The sequence below is a fragment of the Leopardus geoffroyi genome, chromosome B1 (assembly GCF_018350155.1).
Source record: "Leopardus geoffroyi isolate Oge1 chromosome B1, O.geoffroyi_Oge1_pat1.0, whole genome shotgun sequence".
Lineage (NCBI taxonomy): Eukaryota > Metazoa > Chordata > Mammalia > Carnivora > Felidae > Leopardus > Leopardus geoffroyi.
The window spans coordinates 139,852,192-139,876,528 of record NC_059327.1 but is presented as its reverse complement, the minus strand read 5'-3'; the positions used below and the strand labels follow the sequence as shown (position 1 = coordinate 139,876,528).

General features: G+C 40.1%; 1 protein-coding gene and 1 long non-coding RNA gene across 8 annotated transcripts in view; one reads left to right on the top strand and one right to left on the bottom strand.

Moving 5' to 3' along the window:
- Positions 1 to 8,744, bottom strand: part of LOC123595787 — a 31,812-nt gene extending 23,068 nt beyond the window's left edge. For 2 of the 5 annotated variants that reach the window (XR_006711376.1, XR_006711377.1), the window contains exons 1-4: positions 8,627 to 8,744; positions 8,290 to 8,336; positions 7,349 to 7,591; positions 6,283 to 6,343 (exon numbers count right to left, since the gene is read on the bottom strand). This is a non-coding gene — a long non-coding RNA (uncharacterized LOC123595787). The remainder of the gene's footprint in view (positions 1 to 6,282; positions 6,344 to 7,348; positions 7,592 to 8,289; positions 8,337 to 8,626) is intronic. The other 3 variants (XR_006711375.1, XR_006711378.1, XR_006711374.1) reach the window with 2 other exon arrangements.
- Positions 8,745 to 8,910: 166 nt separating this feature from the next.
- CFAP299 (cilia and flagella associated protein 299) overlaps positions 8,911 to 24,337 on the top strand; it is a 585,014-nt gene continuing 569,587 nt past the window's right edge. For 2 of the 3 annotated variants that reach the window (XM_045473615.1, XM_045473614.1), the window contains exons 1-2: positions 8,911 to 9,133; positions 22,161 to 22,291. In XM_045473615.1, the coding sequence (XP_045329571.1) occupies positions 9,023 to 9,133; positions 22,161 to 22,291 (242 nt within the window). In that variant the 5' untranslated portion in view covers positions 8,911 to 9,022. Of the gene's footprint in view, positions 9,134 to 9,296; positions 9,522 to 22,160; positions 22,292 to 24,337 lie in introns of those variants that run through there. The other variant, XM_045473616.1, reaches the window with a different exon arrangement.

The window sequence follows — 24,337 nt, the reverse complement described above, 5'->3', positions numbered from 1 at the left end:
TGTTTCCCCAAATCTGCTTAGTTCGTCTTATTTTTCTTCAATCAACTACCAGTTCACGCCTTTTGTGCCTCCTGTCCCAAAATGTCAATATCCTTGAAGATGAAAAGGACCAGACTTTATTTTTGATTGTACTTTCAGGGCCTACGTAGCACAGAGCTTGATTTGGTTATGTTAAATTATTGCTGGGTGAGTAAGTTTTACCTTTGCTTTGATAAGTAAGAGTCAGTGGGAGAGATGGCTCAAAATGTCTTTTATTGTAATTATTGTGCTTAATTTATCTGCAGTCAGAGAATGTTTGAGATCCTGGAGAAGCAAAGCCAAGTACAATGAGTTAATTAGCTCTTAATGGAATTGACATCTCTTCCTTTAATGCTTCTTCTAGAGAGGCTAGTGAAGTATAGTGATCTTCCTTCCAGACCCTTTTTATATTGGCTTAGTTGTAACAGGTTGTGTTATTACCATGGCTGCAAACATACTTGAATATCTAATGAGCTCTGACATTGTACTCAGAGGCTAGAAAGAAGACAGTGGTTTAAAATAGATCCAGCCTCTCCTCTTAGGAATTCTATAGAGGTCACTGCGTATTTTAGAGGGGCTAAATATACTCCTCAGAGAGGCAGCCTGTTTCCACCTTGTATCTGGGGTTTTAAAGATGTCACTTTTTATTTTCTTCTGAAATTTCATCTGAATTTTTTATCTTCAAGTCGGTGCCTCATTATTTGAGTTTATTAAGTATCAGCAAGTTTTCATTAAAAACCAACCACATTGATGTATTTCTTATTTTAAGCCGGTGTAAGTTTGATTGAAAATGAAAATCTTTTTTAATCTTACTCAGGTGTAAAAAGTAGGTATTAAACTTGAACTCAGTTACTGCTCTATAGAATTCCTTCCCCCAAGGTTTCTTTTTTTTTTTTTTTTTTTTTTTTTCTTTTATTTTTGGGACAGAGAGAGACAGAGCATGAACGGGGGAGGGGCAGAGAGAGAGGGAGACACAGAATCGGAAACAGGCTCCAGGCTCCGAGCCATCAGCCCAGAGCTTGACGCGGGGCTCGAACTCACGGACCGCGAGATCGTGACCTGGCTGAAGTCAGATGCTTAACCGACTGCGCCACCCAGGCGCCCCTCCCCCCCCAAGGTTTCTTGAATCTGTCTTTCCTCCACTTACTTTCCAACTCTGACTCCCTTCCTTCCTCTCTTCTAGATCTAAGAGGTCTTTCTGCCAACCTTCCAGTCATTTGCTGCTGTCAGGATAATCTTTCCAAAGTACAATTCTGATTAGCATTTCTTTCCAAACATTTCTTTTGATTCTCCTGTACTTGGACAATACAGTTGGAGTTTATTAAATTGACAAATCTCACCATGGTCAGCTTCTGACCATGTCACATGGACATTTATTCAGAGTCCCATATTCCTATCTCAATACTTCAAATTTACTACAAAGGCCATGTTATGCTTTAAACTTTTGTTGAATCTTCCAGTTAGAAGTGACTTTTAGCTGCTCTGGATTTGCATAGTGCAAAATATCATTTGTCTTACGTTATTATTATGCTAGTAATGTAAAGCACCTTTCTAAAACTTGGGTGCTAACATTTAGGTTGTTTATAGATCTCACACTGAGTGTATTGCCTTTTACTTGGTAGTTTCCAGAAGTGAATGAGTAAAACATACAGGAAACGTTTATTCAGCAAATGGTTTTTTATGCAACTTAAAAAAATTTTTTTAATGTTTATTTATTTTTGAAGGAGAGAGAGACAGAGCGCTAGTGGGGGAGGGGCAGAGAGATAGGAAGACACAGAATTTGAAGCAGGCTCCAGGCTCTGAGCTGTCAGCACAGAGTCCAACATGGTGCTCGAACTCACAAACTGTGAGATCATGACCTGAGCCAAAGTCGGATGCTTAACCAACTAAGCCACCCAGGTGCCCCTATTCAGCAAATGTTTTGAAGACCCAGTATATTTCAGGTGACATGTCAGATGCTGAGAAAATGGAGGTGAACAGGGTTGATAAAGTCTTTGCCTTCATGTGCATAGATTCTTTTTTGTAAATATTTTATTTTTTTAACGTTTATTCATTTTTTGATAGAGACAGAGCGTGAGTGGGGGAGGGGCAGAGAGAGAGGGAGACACAGAATCCGAAGCAGGTTCCTTGCTCCAAACTGACAGCACAGAGCCTGACACGGGGCTTGAACTCACGGACTGTGAGATCATGACCTGAGCTGAAGTCGGATGCTCAACCAACCGAGCCACCCAGGCGCCCCTCATGTGTATAGATTCTAACAAGGAGTATAGACATTTTGCAAATACCTTATAAGTGAGATGTTCATAACAATGAGGGGAGTAGAAACTGCTCTGGGAATATATAAGAGAAGATCAATTACTACATCTCTATACTTCTGTCTATACCAATATCTGTAAAATGGAACTAATAGTTAAAAGAATGTGTACTTTGAAAGAATGTTCTAGGTAGAGGCCAACAGCATATTTAAAGATCCAGTGAGAAAAGAAATTGTGGCTTCTTTAAAAACTGAAGGCAGTCCAGTGTAGTTGGAACATGTCATGGGTGAGACGGAGGGGTCAGAGGAGAGTCAGAATGTGGAGGGCCTCGTAAGCCATGTTTAAAAAAAAATATTATTCTAAGGGCAATGGGAAGACAATGGAAGTTGTCAGAGGAACATGATGAAATAACATCAGTGTTTTTAAACAATCACTGATTACACTGGGACGAGTAGAATGGAGCCAGTGGGGTATAAGGAAACCAGGAAAGAGGCTATTTTGGGAGTGTTGGTGTCAGTCTCTGGCTTAGTCAAGGAAGCAATGGCAACGGGACTGGGAAGAAATCGAAGCCTACAAGAGATCTACTTGGGAGACTAAAATAATAGGCTGCGTATTTCAGGGGTGAAGGAGAGGCAAGGGTCATGACTGTCTTCCAGATTTTTTCCAAGAACCACCAAAAGAAGGGGAGGCCGTATGTTGACAGAGGGAACCCTGGGGTAGGAGCAAGATGAGGAGCAGGGGAAGAGAAACAAGCCAATTTTATACACGTTATACATCCAGTGATATCTGGTAAGAAGTTGGATGTTTCATTGGAGCTCAAGAAGGTAACCCGGCTAGTTCTAGATTTGGGAACCATATGCATGTAGGCCAGAAGTAAAGTTATGGACCTGGGTGTGATCTCAAAGTGAGACAGTAAAGAGGCAGGAAAAAGGCCAAGTAGAGAACCCTGAGACATTCTAAATTTTTAAAAAGTAGTTAAGTGGGGGCGCCTGGGTGGTTCAGTCAGTTAAGCGTCCGACTTCGGCTCAGGTCATGATCTCACGGTCCGTGAGTTCGAGCCCCGCGTCAGGCTCTGTGCTGACAGCTCAGAGCCTGGAGCCTGCTTCCGATTCTGTCTCCCTCTCTCTCTGACCCTCCCCCGTTCATGCTCTGTCTCTCTCTGTCTCAAAAAAAAAAAAAAAAAAAAAAATTAAAAAAAATTTAAAAAGTAGTTAAGGGGAAGGGGAGCCAGCAAAAAGAAACCCTAAAAAATGAACAAACAAAAAAAGCTGACGGAAAACCAACCAACTAGTCTCAAGGCTAAGTAATGCGAGGGAAGTTAAGAAACTTTTGAAGAAAAAGGAGTGCTCACAAGACCCAGTGCACCTGAGAATCAAAGTAGTATGAGGACAGAAAAAAAAAAAAATATGTCCATTGACCCTCAAGGGCAAGGAAGTCATAACTGACTGGTAACAAATTTCAGTGGAACTGTGTGTAAAACTAGATGAAATGTGTTGGGCAGAAAGTGGAAGGTAAGAAAAGGGAGAGAGTGATTGAAGTTAACTCTTTCAAGAAGCTTTGCTATGAAAGGTGGGAGAGTCCATAGCTGAAGTGGGCGGTGGAGTCGAGAGGCTTGTTTTTAATTTCCTTTGGTTGGTTTTAAAATGGAAAAGAGGCTGGGGAGAGGGGGGAGATTTTGAGAGAAGTGAAAGGAAGGAGAAGAGAGAGAAAGTAATGATAGAGGGGATAATCAAAATAAGAAATCCTGGGAAGGCAGAAGGAGAGGCCTAAGAGGATGTAAATCTCTTCCTTTGAAACAAAAGGGAAGAAGAACCGAGGTGTGAGTAAGCTTGTGTATCTGAATAAAGGATATCTAATCTGATGGCTTTTACTTTATTCCTTTGTGGAATAGAAGTCAAGATTACCTGCTTTGAAACAGGAGGATGCAGGATTAAAGACAGAAGAGAGAATAGGGAAAGGCACAGTAGAAGATAAGAGTGAATCGAAGGGACAAAACAGTTAGGACTGTGGTGTCAGTGCTGAGTACCCCCACTTGAAATAGGCAGCTTTGCATCGGCAGCGGTGGCCCTCTATTTCCACGTGATGTTTTCTGAGACTGGCCACTCAAGGGAAGTTTTGTTATAGAGTAGATCCTAATTCCCACGTAGACAAACAAGTTGAGGGACTTTTCAGTGAAATTGTTAGACAAACCTTCTAAGAGCCATTGAGAGGCCAAGTTTTCCTCTGTTCCAAAGAGATGATTGTAGCTATGACATCTCTCATCTATCTCATAGCACAGTAGTAATTTTCAACTTTTATCAGCTGCTAAGACCCGTCAACCCTGCTCCTGGGACTTGTCTTTCTCTCTTCTGGATCCTTCCTTATACACTGTTAGATACAGTCAAGAGAAGAGAAAACTTGGGGCTTATGGCATAGGAAAACATTGTGTCTCCAGACGGAGAAGCTGTGGAACCAGAACTCCAGCACTTTAGAATAACTGAGACGGTGTAAAGGTCCAGTGATCTCATCACAAGAAATATCTTAAATAAATTCAATGTCATCATTATTACAAAGCACAAAAGAGCTCTCCTTGGTTCATGATTAAGCAATAGTGCTCATTTGCAATCCATGGAAACTTAATAAGCAATTGGGCAACAACACACACAAATTTCTTATCTTATTAGAGCAAGCATATGTTTTTCTTTCTTAAGTGATGATAATGTGTTAAGTCCATCTTAATAGAGCCTCAAGTTCTTACTCAGAGTGTTTAGCATCCCATCGACATAATAAGCAAGGCATTCCGCTTCCGATCTTGTCAACCTACCAAAAGTATGTTTTCTATTCATTTTCCCAGACACCATAGTATATTGCTGAACAGCTGGAAATAGAAAACTGTAGAGTTTAATTTGAAATTCTTTTACTTTTTATTTATTTTTTTTAATGTTTATTTTTGAGAGAGAGAGAGAGAGAGACAGAATATGAACAGGGGAGTGACAGAGAGAAACAGAATCCCAAGCAGGCTTCAGGCTCTGAGCTGTCAGCACAGAGCCCAATGTGGGGCTTGAACTCCTGAACTGTGAGATCATGACCTGAGCAGAAGTCAGCTGCTTAACTGATGGAGCCACCCAGGCACCCCTGAAATTCTTTTACATAGTTCTACCGGGTAAGTACAGTACCAATGCCTGTTTATTTTAAAGACACACTTATACTTAGATTTTTCCTTCATTCCTGACCTTCGTTTTACCCTTGTGCTTTTTTTTTTCCTACTCAACACCAACCTAAATATGGCATATATCCTGTTATTCTCACATAGCACATATTTATTCTCATTTACATTTTGGAGTTTTACTGTGAATATACATAATCCTTGCTGGTCCTTTTTTTTTAATTTTTATTTTTTAATTTTTTAAAAATCTTTTCCTTGCTGGTCCTTTTGCAAGGAATGAAATTGCTGGGATTTGTGGCTAAATTCCAGGTTTCAATCTTTAAAAATCCCAGACTTTAAGTAGGAATGCATTGTTTTCCAAAGTAAAGTATTTCCCAATCATAACAAAGACTTTGCAGTTGGAAATAGGGACTTGCTGAAGCTCATTAATTTCTCTCTTACTGTCTTTTTCTCAGGAACTTGTCAAAAAGTAGTTTTGAACTTAAATTGAAAGTTAAACAAAAGACAATTGAATTAAACCTACAATAATTCAAGCCTTTCTGTAAGGAACAAGGCTAAACTTCTAAACTTTCTTTTTCTCTTTAAATATTCATAGAGAAACCTATTTGTTGAAAATCACCCTAAATGTTTTGAGTTAGGAGACACAGCTAGACTCATTGGCTGAAAGTATTTGCATAATTGTTTAAATTTGGGTGCTTTAGAGCTTACCTCATCAAAGACTTGTTTACCAAATAGTAAATTTAATGAGGTTTCCACTGAAAATGCACAGTCCCAATGGATCATAATAGTATAATATTCAAACAAAGACCGCACACTTTACTAAAATACAGGCCTTTGTAATCAAAGTGCTATAGTTTAACGAACCTGAGATTTTCTAGATGCTTTACTGCTTCTTGAAAGTGATGAAATCTTGATGGAGGAGGACCTTGAAGCAAATATAATCAATATAAATATAGGCACCCAGACACTTTGACAGGAAGACAGAATTTTTTCAGTAGTGCATGATCATCACTCAAAGCCATTGTTATTGTAGCCTAGCCTTTTTCAAGGACATGATTGCTACCTTTTGCAAACTCTTCAACCTAGCACTCAAAGCCTTCCGACCAAGTTTCTTCCTCCGGGAACCTTCTTTTCCTCTACACTTCTTAGGGGCCCCCTCATAACATCAAAACAATGTGCAGCTTTCCCCTACACAGAACCCGATCTTTCTTTCCTCCACATCTTAGAATATGCATCCCGTTTGCTCCTGTTATTTGTGCTAAGTTCATGTTGCCTTTCTCAATTGGATACATATAAATATATACATATATATTTTTTCTAAAAAACGTATATATATATTTTTTTTCTAAAAAACAACAAAAAAACAACTTTCGTAATGAATTCCATGTGGCTCTTCAAACCCCTACTTACCTTAGCTTCCCTTTGTGGGAAATCAGGATTCATAAGTTGTGTTGCTATTTTTATCTTTAAGATTTCAAACCAATTCATTTAGATTCACTCTATGTTGTGAATCATGCTAGTGCTATTTCTTCTAGTGGATTTGTTGTCATGATTAAACAAGTTGATGCGTAGAAAGTGTTTAGAACAGAACTGGCACATCGTAAGGTCTTAGTAATATTACAAGAAAGCAAATACTTGTATTTTCTGTATACAGTAAGTGGCTGAAACTTTCCCAGGCCTTTGCTTGTGCTCAATTCACACTAAATAATGCTTCTTTCAGGAGTGACTTATAGAATTTCTCTAGACGATAGAGAATATTGAAAGTTATGCCCCTTATTAGAATGTCTTAAGTTGCAAGAATGATTTCTTTTCATTCTTGGGCTATTTGAATTTTCATATCTTTTCAGATATTAGATGATGTTAAGTTGGTGGTGGTTGTTAATTGTAGCACAAATAGTAGTTAAGGATGTAACTCATTGTTGGCACTTACCACAGTGCTTGACGTGCAGGGAGTGTTCAATAAATGTTGTTATTATTGTTGTTTTTGTTGTACTTTTGTCTTTTTTTTTTTTTTTTTTAAAGAGGCTCCATGCCCTACATGGGGCCTCAACTCATGACCCTGAAATCAGGAGTTGCATGCTCTACTCAGGCATGCAATAGGCACATTGTACCAGGCATCCTTCTTTTTTGTTGTATTTTGAGTGCTCAGGGTTTCTCTATCCTTTCTGGCCTCCTGAATGCAATGATTAAATTGCATTAAAAAATGTCCAAAATGCCTTTTAAAATATTTCAAGAGATAATTCATTAATTAAAAAACAAGTCAGTGATTCTGCATGCGTGGGTGGCCCAGTCCCTTAAGTGTCTGACTCTTGATTTCAGCTCAGATTATGAACTCATGGTCGTGGGATTGAGCCTCATTGGGCTCCGTGCTGAGCGCAGAGGCCGCTTGGTACTCTCTCTCTGTCCCTCTTCCCCACACACCTCTGCTCTCTCCCTCTCTAAAATAAATAAGTAAACTTAAAAAAAAAATAAGTCGGTAATATCTTAGAGATTATTGTGCCCACATCACTTAAAATTTGTACATTTGTGACACCGTGATTTTTGAGATGACCTTTTTAAATTGGGAAAGCTGACTGCCAAGGATCTTACCAGATAGCTTCATTAAAAGAAACCTTTTTAGCACACCTGAAAATCTTCAGAATCAATTCTGTAAGTACTTGAAGAGCGACTACCAGAGGCTCAGTATTGTACTGTGTGTTAATTTGCAAACATGATTTGTAAAATACTAAAATCCAAATAAGAATTCTGAAGTTTCACCAGCTGCCACTTTAGATTACTTTAAATCCATTTTAAAAAATGCAACTTTGTTCTAAGGGGAATGTCTTTAGTAAGAACATTTACTTTTTAATTTTCCACAGATATCTTACTTACCCTTTAAAAAAGGCAGCTTCAACAAAGGCAAGGTCTTTCATTGTGTGCTTATTGAAAGTTAAAAAAAAAAAAAAAACAAGTTTAAAAAACAAGCAATTGGGGCCAAAAGAGGTTTTCAAAGATATTCTCACTGAATTTCTTTCATTTGGGAAATTCATAAATTCTTCCTCATATCCAAACATTAGCAATAATTTGCCTTTAAGTTTTATTTTTTAAAATAATATAACAAATCATTAAATATTTTATTATTGTTTTTGGATACAAGACCATTTCCAAAGACTTCAGTTTTGAGATACACTTCTTGCAAAAATAGACCTTCACTTTCTTGAGTGCTAACCTCGGTATTTTTGTCCCGCATAACATTGTGTTAGAATGAGATTAAGAGTGCTGATCTAGAATATTTTGTCGACACATGCTGGCAGACTCATAATATTTAATTTTGGATTGCAATTTGCATCTCTCACGTGGCTTCACGTTTCACCAAGGTTTGAATCAGCTGACGGATGTCAGGCTTGAATTTGAAGCGGGTAATTCGAGACCGCGTTCCTAGGAGTTACGGGGAAACACGAAACTCAGTAACGAACACGGGGTGGGGTGGGGGTGGGGGTGGGGTTAACTTCCGAGGCTCCGCACCGGTTCCCAACTGATCGGGAAGAAGACACGAAGTGGGTGGAACTTCCTGACCTGACGCTGGCGCCTCTGTCGCTAGGGACGCTTCGGCCAAGGCAACAAGATGGACCAGGAAGAGAGGCTGACGGCCGTGGACAACATAGTCACTCAGTTCAACACCTATGAAGATTTCCTCGACTCGCAGATCACTTCCGTGGACCTGTACTACCTGGAGGTAAGAACTGCGGCACCGCAGAGTGGACCCCGTTTTCCTCTTAGTCCTTCCCGATACCCCATTCATGGAGTGGTCGCCCCCTGGCGGTGGACTCCGGCGACGTCAGGCGCCGCAGAATCCCGACGGCGGCGCCCGAGGGGCGGGGAGCTGAATCACCGGGTCCTGAACCCGCCCCGTACGGCCTCAGTCCGGCCAGAATTCGGGTCCCTGGAGGTGGCGGCCCGTGTGGAAACATGCGGGTGCGCCCGCACACCCGCAGGGAGTCTTCAAAATCTGTCTTTCCCTCTCACATGAGGCCTCCTGGCCCATTCTTTCCAAAGTCATTGCCTGCGAGGAGGTGGCTGGATGCGGAGACCTGCGGAGACCCTTGCGCTGGGCTGTAATGCAGGTCTGGCATGCTGTTTCTCTTTGCTTTGCCACTTTGTATTAAAGAACAGAAGAGAGTAGCCTTCCAGGGCAAGTGGCGACACCAACCTGGTGTATCTGGTGTCATATAGGGCATCTGGGCCCATAAACCTCCACCCCACTCTCGTACCCTTAATTATGGGTAGGCACTACAGGAATATGTAGGCATATTCCTGATTTATGTTTATCGAGCTGCGAATCGCAACTAATATTGAGAGTAAAAAAGATCCTGCTATACTGCAAAGTTAGACGTCATGGGGTTGGCCACTGTCTTCCACTCAGCAACCATCTTCCTCCCCTCGTCTTTAAAGGTGTGTGTTTGATGGGGTGGGGGAGATAATGGAGTGGGGGCGGCAGAGAGTTCTTGTCTTCGGGGAGGCGAACCAGGATGGGCTGGAAAATAACAGGCTGAGAGGTCCTGAGAGGCAGGAGGTGAACGATGGATCCCTATAGCCCTGGGATCTTGCCAGAGCAGGCCGACTAAAGGCGCACTGCCCTGGAGACTCTGCTGGCGGGGAGCCAAGACTCAGCCCCAGAATGCCTCCTTCCTATTTAGGCCAGAACAAGCGCCACTGGGTGGTGCCAAACCACAGCCGAATCTCTGAAGGGTTTGCATCTAGTAGCCAACTCCCCAAACCCCGTGTCTGCAACAGCATAATTCTGCATTGTGGTGGATTTTTGGGCTCCAGAAATCATGTTAGCAAGATTTTTCTTACATGCTTACTTAAATATTGATTGCAAGGTTTGAAAAGTGCTTATTCTTTGAAATGCATTCATGTGCTAGATATGAACGTTAATTCTACATAGCTAAGGCAGAGGTACACGCTATACGTAGCATATACGCTTGGCAGTATTTAACCCAAGAATAAATGAGAGAACTGTTCTCCAAAGAAAGTGAAATACATGTCTAATAAGGGGACCTGGAGGGAGTAAAGGGGCCTGAGAGATAATCAGAACTGAGCTCGGAGTAACTAAATAGTGCTAGAAGTTCAGAGTAGGTGCTGAAGAGAAAAATAGAATCTGTTGTCAAGACCTTCTTTTTTTAGGTTTATTTATTGATTTATTTTGGGGGGGGGGGAGGGACAGAGAGAGAGAGAGAGAGAGAGAGAAAGGTTGGGGAGAGAGAATCTCAAGCTGGCTCCTCACTGTCAGTGCAGAGCCCAATGCAGTGTTTGATCTCGCAAACCAACCTTGCAAACCTTGAGATAAGGACTTGAGCCAAAATCAAGAGTAGGATGCCTAATTGACTGAGCCACCCAGGTGCCCCTTGCCAAGCCCTTCTTATTTCAGCAGTTAGGTTGGAGAGGGTGGGATATAACCCACCTTTGCTTCCTTCTTCATGCCCACATATCTTCAAGTGGAGTCTCTTTTACACATAACTGCCACAGCTCACCTATTCCGAGGTGAGTCCAATTAGGGAACTAGGTCTGTACAACTAGAGGGAATCCACACTTGTGTCCATATCAGTTAATCTAGTCCTCTGTTCACGTGTGTCTACAGATGTTTGAGCAAACCTAATAGCACGAAAGAGATAGCCCAAGGTAAGGAGGGTAACTAATGTCAAACAAAACATTTAAAACCCAGAGAGAACTTTAAATAAATTCTAATTTTCTATCTCAGAGGCATTTTAATATCTATCAAATCTATAAGCAAACTAATAGACTGCTATGAAAAGGGAGCAGAAAGCAAGAAAGAATTCTTAGAATTTAAAAATATAATTGATAGCATTTTTGAAATGGCTAACTAATAGAATAAACACTTTTTAAAGGACAAATTAATTATCTGGAAGTTAAAGGTGATATAGTTACCCAGAATATAGTAAAAAAAAAAAAAAAAGAAAATAAGAAAGAATTCTATGAAAGAAAATATGAAAGAATAGTTTTATGATACTCAACATCTATCTGATAAACTTACCAGAAAGAAATTATACAGAAAATGAAGGTGATAATCAATTGAATAATGAAAAAATTTTTCTGTGTTGCAGATAAGCACAACATTAGCTGTTAAGCTGGATAAATGAAAAAGATTCATCCCTAGGTAGATAGTGGTAGAATTTTATAATTCTGAGAATAAAATGGTAATTCAAAAATAATTCAAATTCGCTTGTATGACATCAAAATTAAAAACTTTTGTGCACCAAAGTACACTATCAATAGAGTGAAAAGGCAACCCATAGAATGGGAGGAAATATTTGCAGATTATATATCTAATAAGGGGTTAATATCTAGAAAATGTGGCGTGCGTGTGTGTGCGCGCGCGCGCGCGCACACACACACACACACACACACACACAGGAGTATTACACAGCCATGAAAAAGGATGAGATTGTGCCATTTGTAACAACATGGATGGACCTAGAGGGTATTATGCTAAGTGAAAAAAGTCATACTGAGAAAGACAAATAACATGATTCCACTCATAAGTAGAATTTTTTAAAAAAGTGAACAAAAAGCAGAATCAGACAGATAAATACAGAGAATAAACTGATGGTTGCCAGAGGGAAGGGGGGCGGGGGGTGAGTAGAATGGGTGAAAGAGAGTGGGAGATACAGGCTTCCAGTTATGGAATAAGTCATGTGAGAATACAAGGCACAGCATAAGGAATATAATCAATGATATTATCATGGTATAATGGGGTAGATGCAATGGGACACACTTGTGAACATAGCATAATGTATAAACTTGTAAAATCACTAAGTTGTACACTTGAAACTAATGTAACATTGTCAACTAAAAGAACTCACCCCACAATGATATACCATTTCACCTCTTTCAGGATAGCCATTTAAAAAACCCAGAAAAAAGGGCATCTGGGTGGCTCAGTTGGTTAAGCGTCCGACTCCTGATTTCCGCTCAGGTCATGATCTCACCGTTTGTGAGTTTGAGCCCTGCATCGGGCTCCGCACTGACAGTGCAGAGCCTGCTTGGGATTTTCTCTCTCCCTCTCTCTCTGTCCCTCCCCCTGCTCCCCCCCCCGCCCCTCTCAAAATAGATAAATAAGACTTAAAAAAATATGTAAAAAACCCAGAAAGTAATGTGTTAGCAAGGATATGGAGAAACTGGAACTCTGCACCACTGGTGGCAGTGTAAAATGGTGCCCTTATTGTAGAGACAGTATGGCAGCTCCTCAAAAAATTGAAGTTAGAATTACTATATGATCTAGCAAGTTCACTCGTGGGTCTACAGCCAAAAGAATTGAGAGCAGAGACTAGAACAGATATTTGTATACCTATATTTTTTTTGTTTGTTTGTTTTTTTAAATGTCTATTTACTTTTGAGAGAGAGACAGAGGCATGAGCAGGGGAGGGGCAGAAAGAGGGAACACAGAATCCGAAGCAGGCTCCAAGCTCCGAGCTATCAGCACAGAGCCCGACATGAGGCTCGAACCCCGAGACCGTGAGATCATGACCTGAGCCGAAGTCGGGCGCCCAACCGACTGAGCCACCCAGGCACCCCTGTATACTTATGTTTATGGCAGCATTATTCACAATAACCAGAAGGTGGAAGCAACTCAAGTATCTATTGATGGATCGATACATAAACAAAATGTGCTACATCTACAATGAAATATTATTCAACCTTTAAAAGGAAGGAAATTCTGACACAGGCTACGACATAGTTGAACCTTGAGGACATTATCCTGAGTGAAATAATCTAGCCACAAGAAGACAAATACTGTGTCATTGCACTTTTTTTTTTTTCCAACGTTTATTTATTTTTGGGACAGAGAGAGAGACAGAGCATGAACGGGGGAGGGGCAGAGAGCGAGGGAGACACAGAATCGGAAACAGGCTCCAGGCTCTGAGCCATCAGCCCAGAGCCCGACGCGGGGCTCGAACTCACGGACCGCGAGATCGTGACCTGGCTGAAGTCGGACTCTTAACCGACTGTGCCACCCAGGCACCCCTGTCATTGCACTTTTATGGGGTACCTAGGGTAGTCAGATTCACAGAGACAGAAAGTAGAAAGGTCATTGCCAGGTCTGCAGGAAAGGGAGAATGGGAGTTATTGTTTAACTGGTACAGGGTTTCAGTTTTGTAAGATGAAAGAGTTCTGGTGATGATGGGGATGATGATGGCACAACGGTATGAATGTACTTAATGCCACTGGACTATATACTTAGAATGGTTAATTTTGTATTTTGTATATTTTATACAAATTGAAAAAATAATTCAGAGTGTCTACAGAGTACCTATAAATCAGCTTGATCTTAGACTTTGCATTCCCAGTAGCGATTCCTAAAAGGAAAAGGGAGTAAGTATCTTTAAACTTCTAGAAACTTTTATTTTGGACCTAGAATTCTTTCCCTGGCTGTGTTAGATATTTTCTGTTTGGCCCTTGAGATCGACATGCTGCCATACCCTACCTTGTTCTGTGCCCCAAAGAGATTGATTTATGTTGCCTGTTTCAACTGGGCCCCCTTTCCCTTTGGCCAATTGGGTTTAGCCAATAAGGCGCCAGCAAGAAATTAGAAGCCAGCAGAAGAGAGAGGTTAGGCATCCCCCCCACCCCCACCCCCAGACTCCTTCCATACTGTGCTATAGGTTAGGAATGGTTATTTTCTTACAAAAAGCCACAATTTAGTGTCGGGCCCTACCCCTACGGCTGTTTCCCCGGGCTCTATTAACTGTTCCCTCCTCTTACCTTATGGGACTAGTTAGTTAGTGGCCATTAATAGCTTATTGCTGTTGCTAGCTGCAGGGTGCTTCATTATCTCTCTATGATTTCTCTTAACCCGGTCTATACCTTTGTTAATTAACTCAGCCACTCAATTTCCTTCAATTACTACATTTAAATGTGTCCTCTGTTTCCTGCCTGGACTGACTAAATAAGTTATTTAGCATTCAAATGGAAGTGCAAAGGAAAGACTTTTTGGGGCGGAAATGAGGGACTTCTAAAACGACCTGCTGGTCTTTTCTGAATTTGTAACTTGAGCAAATACTTCATATATTTTCAAATAATTTTTCAAATTTATTGCTATAAATTTGTATAGTTTCCTTTTGTCTGTTTTATGGCTCTTTTCTGATTTTCTTAAAATTCTTTTTGAATGTTTATTTATTTTTGACAGAGAGAGAGAGACAGAGAGAGAGACAGAGACAGAGCATGAGCGGGGGAGGGGCAGAGAGAGGGTGAGTCACAGAATCCAAAGCAGGCTACAGGCTCCAAGCTGTCAGCACAGAGCCCTATGCGGGGCTTGAACTCATGAGCTGTGAGATCATGACCTGAGCTGAAGTCAGACACTCAACCGACTGAGCCACCCTGGTGCCCCATCTTTTCTGATTTTTAAAATTGTTTGCATGTTCTTTATTTCTACCATCAATCTTGCCAAATGTTATCTATTTTATTAGTCTTTTAAAAGGATAGGCTCTTGACTTTCATTAAGCAATCAAAGCTTACTGGATTTATATATTTTAATTTCTATTTTATTTTTCCTGTCGTTTTTGTTAATTCTTTACTTCTATATTATTTAGGTGCCTTTGCTATTCTTTCTCTACTTTCTTGAAGTAGAATGGTTAGCTGTTCATTTTCAAACTTGTTTTTTCCCTAGTAAATACATGGATGGAATTATTTTGTCTATATTTTATTAAGGTTTGTTATATAATTTCCTTGCCAAAAATTTAAAACTCCATGACAAAATATGTCATAAATAAGTCAAAAGGCAAGCCATTACTTGCAAATAAGTATTTGCAAAATGTATAATCAACCAGGACCTACTATCTAGAGTAAAGCCCCATGAATCAATAAGAAATAAATAAAATCTTACAGAGCAATGAGCAAATTTAACAGAGAGAATTCTTATATAGATACTAAGCGTAATAATTATATGAAAAGTTGCATATATATAGCAGACTGTCACTTATGGGAATTTTTTTTTTTTTAATCATGAAACTATACCAAATGTTTCCCCCTTAACTGACTTGCTACCAAGTGTCTGGCTAATCCCAAGTCCTGAGCTCATTTTTCCCCAGTGCCCTCAGCAAACTGAGAGGCAACCAACCCCGTCGTGTTTCTTATTGCCAGTAAAACGTCCTCCGGCAGCAGAGATGGCAGCAAACACTTGGTTACCCAAAGCCTCGTCTTCATGGCAGGTATCTTTTTGCCTCTGCATCCCAGGGACTGCATTGGACTCCTTCACACTGGGAACAGGGCCTTTAATGAGATCAGAGATCCTGTGCCGGGTCACCCAGAACTAATCAGAAAGCCCATCCTTCAATTCTTCTTCCTCTGGAATCATTGCCAGTAGCTGATTGTGGTTCAGGGTTCAGTCAGAGAAGCAGAACACACGCACAGGCACGCATGCGTGCACACTTACACAATACATATATGTATAGGTGTGTGTGTTCCACGTATATGATTTTGTGCCGAGATTTGACCTTATACAGTTAAGAGAACTGTTCAAACGGTGAGTGAAGGGCTGTTTCTTTGGTGTCTGGTGCTGAAGCCTGAAATCACTAGGACGCACAGCCCGGAAGGAAAGGCACATGAGAAACGGGGGGGGGGGGGGGGGGGGGGGGGAACAGGGGCAAACGGAGAGACCTGTAAGGATGAACTAGAACTTGTAGCAGGCCGTCAGTTGTGGTGTGGGGGTGACCTACAGGAGAGGCTGGCATCTTCAGTTATGGAGCTAAACATGGCCCAGGAGTTGGAGAAGCTGAAGAAGACCTTGTAGGAACTAGAACAACGTGGTTGCTTCTTGTGCCTTCCAAATCTATTGCAGACGTCTCTTACGGCCCAAACTAACCTGTACATACCAAAGGAGAGGAAATTATGGGAAACTGAGTTTCTGCTTAGCCAAGTTGACAGAATACAAATTCACTGCATCTGCCATTTTTAACTTTTCACAGGGAGAATGTATTTATATCTGACTTGTATAATTAACACTAAAAAACTAAGGGATATAATTTTCTTTTTTTTTTTTTAAATTTGTCTATCGAGAAAGCTTGAGCATGCGTGAGTGGAGGAGGGGCAGAGAAAGAGAGGGAGAGAGAGCATCCCAAGGAGGCTCCGGGCTCTGATGGCAGAGCCTGACGCAAAGCTCGATCTCACGAACCATGAGATCACGACCTGAGCTGAAACCAAGAGATGGATGCTTAATTGACTAAGCCACCCAAGTGTCCCAAGGATGTACTTTTCTTAAATAATTGTTTAGGACTTGCATTATACTGACATCAATTCAGAAAGGATAGCACAAAGTAGAAAGCTAAAGACTAATTTCCCTTATGAACTGGATGAAAAGCAATGTAAAACGAATCCAGGAATATATTAAGAAATAATAGATCAGAGTAAGATTAGTGTGATTTATCATAGGAGTGCAAGGATGAACTCATGATATTAAATTTAAAAAGAAAAAATATAACTTCTATAGATGCATAAAAAGCATAGGATAAAATTTCAAACTTCCTCGTATCATAACTTGATGAAGAGTATACAGCAAACACTTGTAAACCTCATATACAGTGGTTAAACATTTCAAAGTTTAGCATGGGAATAGAAACATGATAAAAATGGTTGCGAGTACTCTTAACTTTTTATTGGTGATCTGGCTGTGGCAATGCTACAATGAAAGGAAAGTATCATAAATACTTGGAAGAAGGAGTCAGAATATTATTATTATAAAGGTAGTATGATTATCTGCCATGATACAAAAAATACAAGAAAATTAACTGGAACCCTATTAGAACAAGTCAGTGAGTTTAGTAAAGAAATCTAAGATTGAACTACAATAATAACTCTTTTCTCCAGCAGTAACTAACATGATAACAAAAGACACAAAAGTGAAGGGAGCCTCAGTACTCTGTGGGCAATGTCAAGGGTGGCCATAAACCAAGCCACCCTCCCTCTCTTCCTCCATTCCTTTCTTCCTCCCTCCCTCACTGCCTACCCCCCTTCCTCTCTCCCCTCCTTTCCTTTCCTCTCCCCGCTCCTTTCCTTCCCTCCCCTTCCCTCCCCTTCCCTCCCCTTCCCTCCCCTTCCCTCCCCTTCCCTCCCCTTCCCTCCCCTTCCCTCCCCTCCCTTCCCTCCCTTCCCTTCCTTTTCTTTCTTCCTCCTCCCCTCCCTTCCTCCTTTCTTCTCTTTTCTTCCGTACCTTTTCTTTCCTTTCTTTTTCCTCCTTCCCATCCTCCTTCCTTCCTTCCTTCCTTTCTTGGATGAGAAACACCTCGGCACCCCAGATGCCAGCTCTCCCTTGTTCCAGACTCACCTGTTCAGAGTCTGGCTCTTGCCACCTAACACCAAATCCCAGTCTTCATCTACCCCTCACCCCACTAGAGGAACAGTATCAGAGGTGCTTTGCCTCAGGGGGACAGCCAGGCTGGGGGTGGCAATGGGCTCTGGCCCAAGACTGGGGACAGTACAGCCCCAGGGCTCTTACAGTAGTGAATTGTGCATGCCAGGCCACACATCTGTAGCCTTCTAGGAATAGGTAGGACCCTGAGCAGTATTGTGGGCTTCTGGGGTGGAACCCTGCCGTCCCAGTCCAACTCTGCCAAGGTCCAAGGCCACACATCAACTGGAAGGCACCATTCCATTGTATGTCCTCGGGACCAGGTGTCCCTCCCAGCAGCTGAGAGATGTCTAAAATTTGTTCCAGGAGAATAGTCATCCAGTCAGAAGTAAGTCTTCCACAGACTTAATTGCTGCCCTCTGCTTTGCCACAAGTTGTTTTGCAGTTCATGTATAGTAAGGAAGCCTTCTCTGTAAGGGCAAGCCATCTCTGGATTCTGTTTTGCACTACGCCTCCTCATAGCTAGCTCTCTCCAAACTGCTAGCATCCGGAAGTAATGACTTATGATCACATGAGAAAAGAACATTGACAATTAATAAAAGATCACTGCCTTGGGGCACCTGGGTGGCTCAGCTGAGCATCTGACTTCGGCTCAGGTTGACTTCATGGTTGGTAAGTTCGAGGCAGCGGGCTCTGCACTGACACTACAGAGTCTGCTTGGGATTCTCTCTCTCTCCCTCTGTCTCCCTCTCTCTCTCTCTGCCCCTCCCCCACTCATACTTTATCTCTCTCAAAATAAATAAACTTAAAAAAATATTGCTGTATTTATATACTTGGATTATCATGGCTAATCATGTATTTTTACTAAGATGAACTGTTATAGTCAAAACCATTAGAGTTTATAAAACATTATCATCTTTTTGCCCTTCCAAATAAATGTAAGTGGAATCCCAGAGGAATCAGAAGGAAGTAGTGGATAAACTATATTTGAAAAAAATAATGGCTAAAAAGTTTCCAAATTTTGTGAAAAGTATAAATCCATAGAGCCAAGGAAGATGATGCATTCCAAGTGGGATAAACACAGAGAAACCAATCCAAGGACTATCTTAATTGTTGAAAACCAGTGATAAAGAGATCTTAAAGGAATTTAAAATGAAGGGATACATTATGTAAAATAAAATACCTCTCAGAGGTAATACAAGGCTTGGGACAATGGGATGACATCTTTAAAGTGTTGAAAAGTCAGAAGTCAACCTGGAACACTAATCCAGCAAAAATGTCTTTCAAAAATGAAGGTGAAATATATTTTTTTCAGTCAAACAATAGCCAAGATAATTTGTTAGCAGACCCACACTACAGAAAATGTCAAAGTGTTTTAGGTAGAAGGAAAATCATATCAGTAAGAAACTTGGATCTACACAAAGGAACGAAAAGCACCAGAAACGCTTAATATGTGAATAAGTAAAAATATTTTAGTATTTTGTCTCTTTAAAGATAATTTCTTTAAAGACAATTGACCATTTAAAGTGGACACATGGGGGCGTCTGGGTGGTGGCTCAGTCGGTTGAGCGTCAGACTGGCTCAGTTCATGATTTCGCGGTTTGTGGGTTTGAGCCCTGTGTGGGGCTCTGTGCTGACAGCTCAGAGTCTGGAACCTGCTTCAGATTCTGTGTTTCCTTCTCTCTGCTCCTCCCCCACTCACACTGTCTCTTTCTCAAAAATAAATACACATTTAAAAAATAAAAAAAAAATAAAGTGGACAGATGACTTATGATTCTACTAGTGGTAGTGGTTGGTGAGGCAACCAACTTGAGCTTTCTCCTTATTTTCTCAGTAGGTCTTGTTTCTTGTTACAATATAAATTAACATAGATGAGTGTAGAACTACCCAGATCATTTTGTGTGGCCCAGGTAAGGCACACAGAAATGCACAATTCACTCCAATATATGAAATTAATACAACTTTTTAATGGTCTTTATTATGTAAAATACTGTGTTGATCACAAGCCATTGATATTCTTCTGGAAAACCCCCACAGTCTCACAGAGTTTAGCTGAGAAATCTTCCCGTATGCCCACGTTTAGTAACAGATTTATGCAAACTTATACTCAAATCATCTCTTTTGTAAATCACATCTAAAATCATTGGATTTTTTTGTTTCTATTAAATATTGATTCCACTAGGTGGAGTCATTTGCTTAGTTTTTGTGGTTCACACTAAAGAGCTTAAAAATAACACGTATAATAAGCAGGGAACAAGTCAGAAAAAAGACAACCCTCCCAAGATCTGGTGCTTTGGGCTATATTAGCTTGGCAGACGTATCTTCATTACTGCACAGAGTTCACTACAGTTGACCTTTGAACAGCAAAAAGGTTACAGGCACCAAACTCCGTGCAGTCGAAAATCTGTATATAACTTTTGAGTCCCCCAAAACGTTACCAATAGCCTACTGTTGACTGGAAGCCTTACTGAGAACATAAACGGTTGAACAGAGAACTTAAACATACATACACACGTACATATTTTGTATGTCATATGTATCATATGCTTTATTTTTACTATCAAGTAAGTTAGAGAAAAGAATGTCAAGAACAGCAGAGAAGAGAAAATACACTTACAGTATGGTATGTATCCAAACCATAAGTTTACCTCAACTGTTTACAAGATGAATTGTCTGTTGGTACCTACATCAATATTGTCGTACAGGATACAGAACACTGTCGATGTATGTGTTACTAACACCAGACATGACAAATGAGAAGATAGTGTACAGTCTGTAAGTGTTGATACATTTTAGCTTTTTGCAATAGATTTGTGTATGTTTTATGGTAGTAAATGATAAAATAGACCAGTATGTCTCTATATTTTATGTATTTATGACACATGTAACTTTTTCTTGATTCTTTCATTATTTCTAGTCTACATGATTCATTTGTGAGTTTTTTCAAATTATTGCAAATCTCCAAAGAATTTTCCGATATATTTATTGAAAAAAATATGTGCATAAGTGAACCTGCACAGTTCATCCTTTGTTGTTTGAGGGCCAACTGTATTTGCTTTTAATGTTTAGCAAAGGACAGTAGCAAGTTTTCTAGGTTGGTAGTGTCTAAATTTTTTCTTCCCAATAGTTGGAACTTTAAAACAGCCCCTGAGGGGTGAACAGATTATTAACCAGGCATCTTAAGTTTTCTCATTTAATCCTGTCAGATGGTTCTTTCATTCAACAGTGATGTATTCAATAAGTGTCTGTTACAAAAAGATACATACATATCTATCTATCTATCTATCTATCTATCTATATGCTGTTTTCACTATAGTTCAGCTATGTCACATTTAACTAAGATGATATAAGGAACATTATTTTTTTTTAATTTTCAATGTTTTTATTTATTTTTGAGAGAGAGAGAGAGAGACAGAGTAAGTGGGAGAGGGGCAGAGAGAGAGAGGGAGACACAGAATCCGGAGCAGGCTCCAGGCTCTGAGCTGTCAGCACAGAGCCCGACATGGTGCTCGAACTCGTGAACCCTGAGATCATATCCCAAGCTGAAGTCAGATGCTCAACCGACTGAGCCACCCAGGTGCCCCGATATAAAGAACATTATTAATGTATACATATTGAAATGTAATACTTTAGTCCTTATATCAGCAACCTAATGTAAGATGACACCTCTTCAGATAATAGGGAAATAATATTTATTCTTTTTTGAAAACGCTATGCAAGTGACACAAATGTGTGGAGCGTTTCTTCAAGTAGCTGTAATATAAAAGGCCTAAAGGATTGTGGGGAAACTTTTTTTCAGCGTGAAGCTTTTTTGTTGCCATCTTCTTGGGTTTCTACTTTTCTGTTTTTATTGGTACCAACATTGTATGGAAACAATATCTTTCCAGTTAAATAGGAAATTCATCTGCTCTTTATTTTGTATTTGAAGTTTTAATGCTCTGTGTCATCAGTTCATTGACCTCAAGGAAGGAAGTCTCTGAAATGTTGAACTTTATGAGAGCAACCCAATTCTCTTTTTGTGCAATTGGTTTTTAAAAAAGTCTTTCTTGTATGAGTACTATTGTCTCCAGTTTTATTGTTTTAAAGATACTCTATTAATTACCTACAGCTGCTCTTGTAAATGGATTAAAAACACAACAGACTTTTGTCCTCCAATCCCTTAGAGAAAATCTAGTGACTGATGTTATTTCCTTTTTTTTTTTCCTCTTCATCTTACATCTGTGGGAAAAGGATGACAAATCAGATGTTTATGAAAGTATTGTTAGAAAGGATTCTGAGTTTTCATATCTAATATGTCTCATTTTAAAATAATTCTGATTTTTTCCTTTATTCAGCATATATCGAATAAAATAAGATGTCTAATTCGTGCACAAATCTTACAACTGATTTTTCTCTTTAGGATGAAGGCCTGGCTCGCCAGTTGGTGGAGCTAGGCTACCGGGGGACCGGAGAGGTGGTGAAAAGGGAAGATTTTGAAGCAAGGAAGGCAGCTATAGAGATTGCAAGGCTGGCTGAAAGAACTCAGAAAAAGTAAGTGTCTGTGTTTCCAACCTGGGTTTTATATTATATTGTAGAGTCTCTGTAAAAGCCCGATCTCGCTGGCATTGTTGTCATTTAGGAACACGGGCCGGAGCGGGTAGAACTTAGAATATCCTCAGCATGTGCTCTGCAGACCAGGGACTGAAGGAACTGTGACATGCTTGCAGGAAGCCACATGCAGCTTTGAGCTACTAACTTAAGAAATAGAAGTACCAAAAATACTTCTATTTTATTATACTGAAAGTCTTGTTAGAAAGTAAGGCAGTGTTATAGGCTTTATGTATTTATATAGTAAAGAATATGAGTGACTTTTGTCTTAGAATTCTTTGTACTTTTGAGACCTTTACATCTTTGGCATCATTTATGTTCTTACATTTTTGTGAACGTTGATTCATTCAACTTTATTAACGGTCTCTGGCTTTTGTTAATGTGACTAATATATAGTTACATAAAATAGGAATCTAATTAAGTATATTAAACATATTATAAAAGAGATGTACACCTAAAGTGAACTATATCAACTGATAAGCTAATATGAAAGATGTGACAAAGCAGGACACCTGGGTGCCTCAGTTGGTTAAGCGTTCGACTCTTGATTTTGGCTCAGGTCATGATCTCAGGGTCATGAGATTGAGTCCCATGTGGGCCTCTGTGCTGGGTGTGGAGCCTGCTTAAGATATTCTCTCTCTCTCCCTCCCTCCCTCCCTCCCTCCTCTGCGCACATGCACACAAGTTCTCTCTCTCTCCCTCTCTCTCAAAAAAAGAATAAAATAAAACAAAAAGATGTGACAAAGCAATTATCTATTTACCTTTTAAAAATGAATGCTAATGTTGTAAATGTTGGAGAGGACAATTACTTAGGAATTGGTGTATTATTCTTAAGTATAATTTTAAACTACCCCAAAATTATGAGTAGAAATTTCTCATGTGTTTATTATAGCACATAACGTTTGGGAGTGGAACATGAACTAGTTCCAGGAGTGTGCGATTTTAACTGATTGTTCTAGTAGTTACTGTGTTTCATTACCATAGAATATTGGGATTTAATATATCGACATTTGGTAATGTATTAGTTATCTGATGCTGCCATAACAAGTTACTACAAGCTTAGTGGCTTGAAACAACACAAATGTTTTTATTCATAGTGTTCTGTGGGTCAGAAGTCAAGGGTACAGTGGCTCAGCTGGGTTCTCTGGTCAGTACATCACATGGTTGAAATCCTGGTGTTTGCTGAACTGAGCCCTCTTCTGGAGGCTCTGAAGATGCATCTGCTTCCAGACGCATTCAGGTTGTTGGCCGAATTCAGTTCCTTGTGACTGTGGAACCCTGAGACCCCCATTTCTTTGTCAGCTGTCATTCTGGGGGCTGGGCTGTGGGGTCCTACAGGCTGCCCACATTCCTCCTCATGCTTTCTGTGTGGTCCCCTTCCAGCAAGAGGAGGTCAAGATTCTCTTGCCCTTCAAATCTCTCTGAGTTCTCCTTCTGCAGCATCTTTCCTTATTCCAACCAGAGAAAGATCTCTCCTTTTAGGGGCTTCTGTGGTCACACTGGGTTCATCTAGATTATCCTGATAATATCCCTGTTTTAGGGTTTATAACCTTCATTACATCTGCAAAGTCCCTTTTTCCATGTAATGTAACATGTTCACAGTCTTTAGGAATTAGGGCATGGGCATCCTGGGAGGTGGGCATTCTGTTTACCCAGGTAATTTACATAAAAGTTCGATAATTTATTCAACATAGTTACGCACGACTTCTTAAAAATTTGAAATGATGCCAACTATATGTGTACAATGTGATGTGTCTTATATAGACTATCAGGGGAGTCTTCTCTTTCTGTATCAGTAAATGTTTATCAGGAGCAAAAGTGGACAGAGTTTTGTGAGATTTTATAAGGAATTAAAATATATTCATCTTTTATTAGAGGTGTGCCCTATTTCATGTTAAGAGGAGTGGGCCATGGTTAAAGTGCAAGTGTACATGTCCATTTTGTGTTTGAGGATCAAAGTGAGTATTTACTCCATGCAATAGTCTCTTT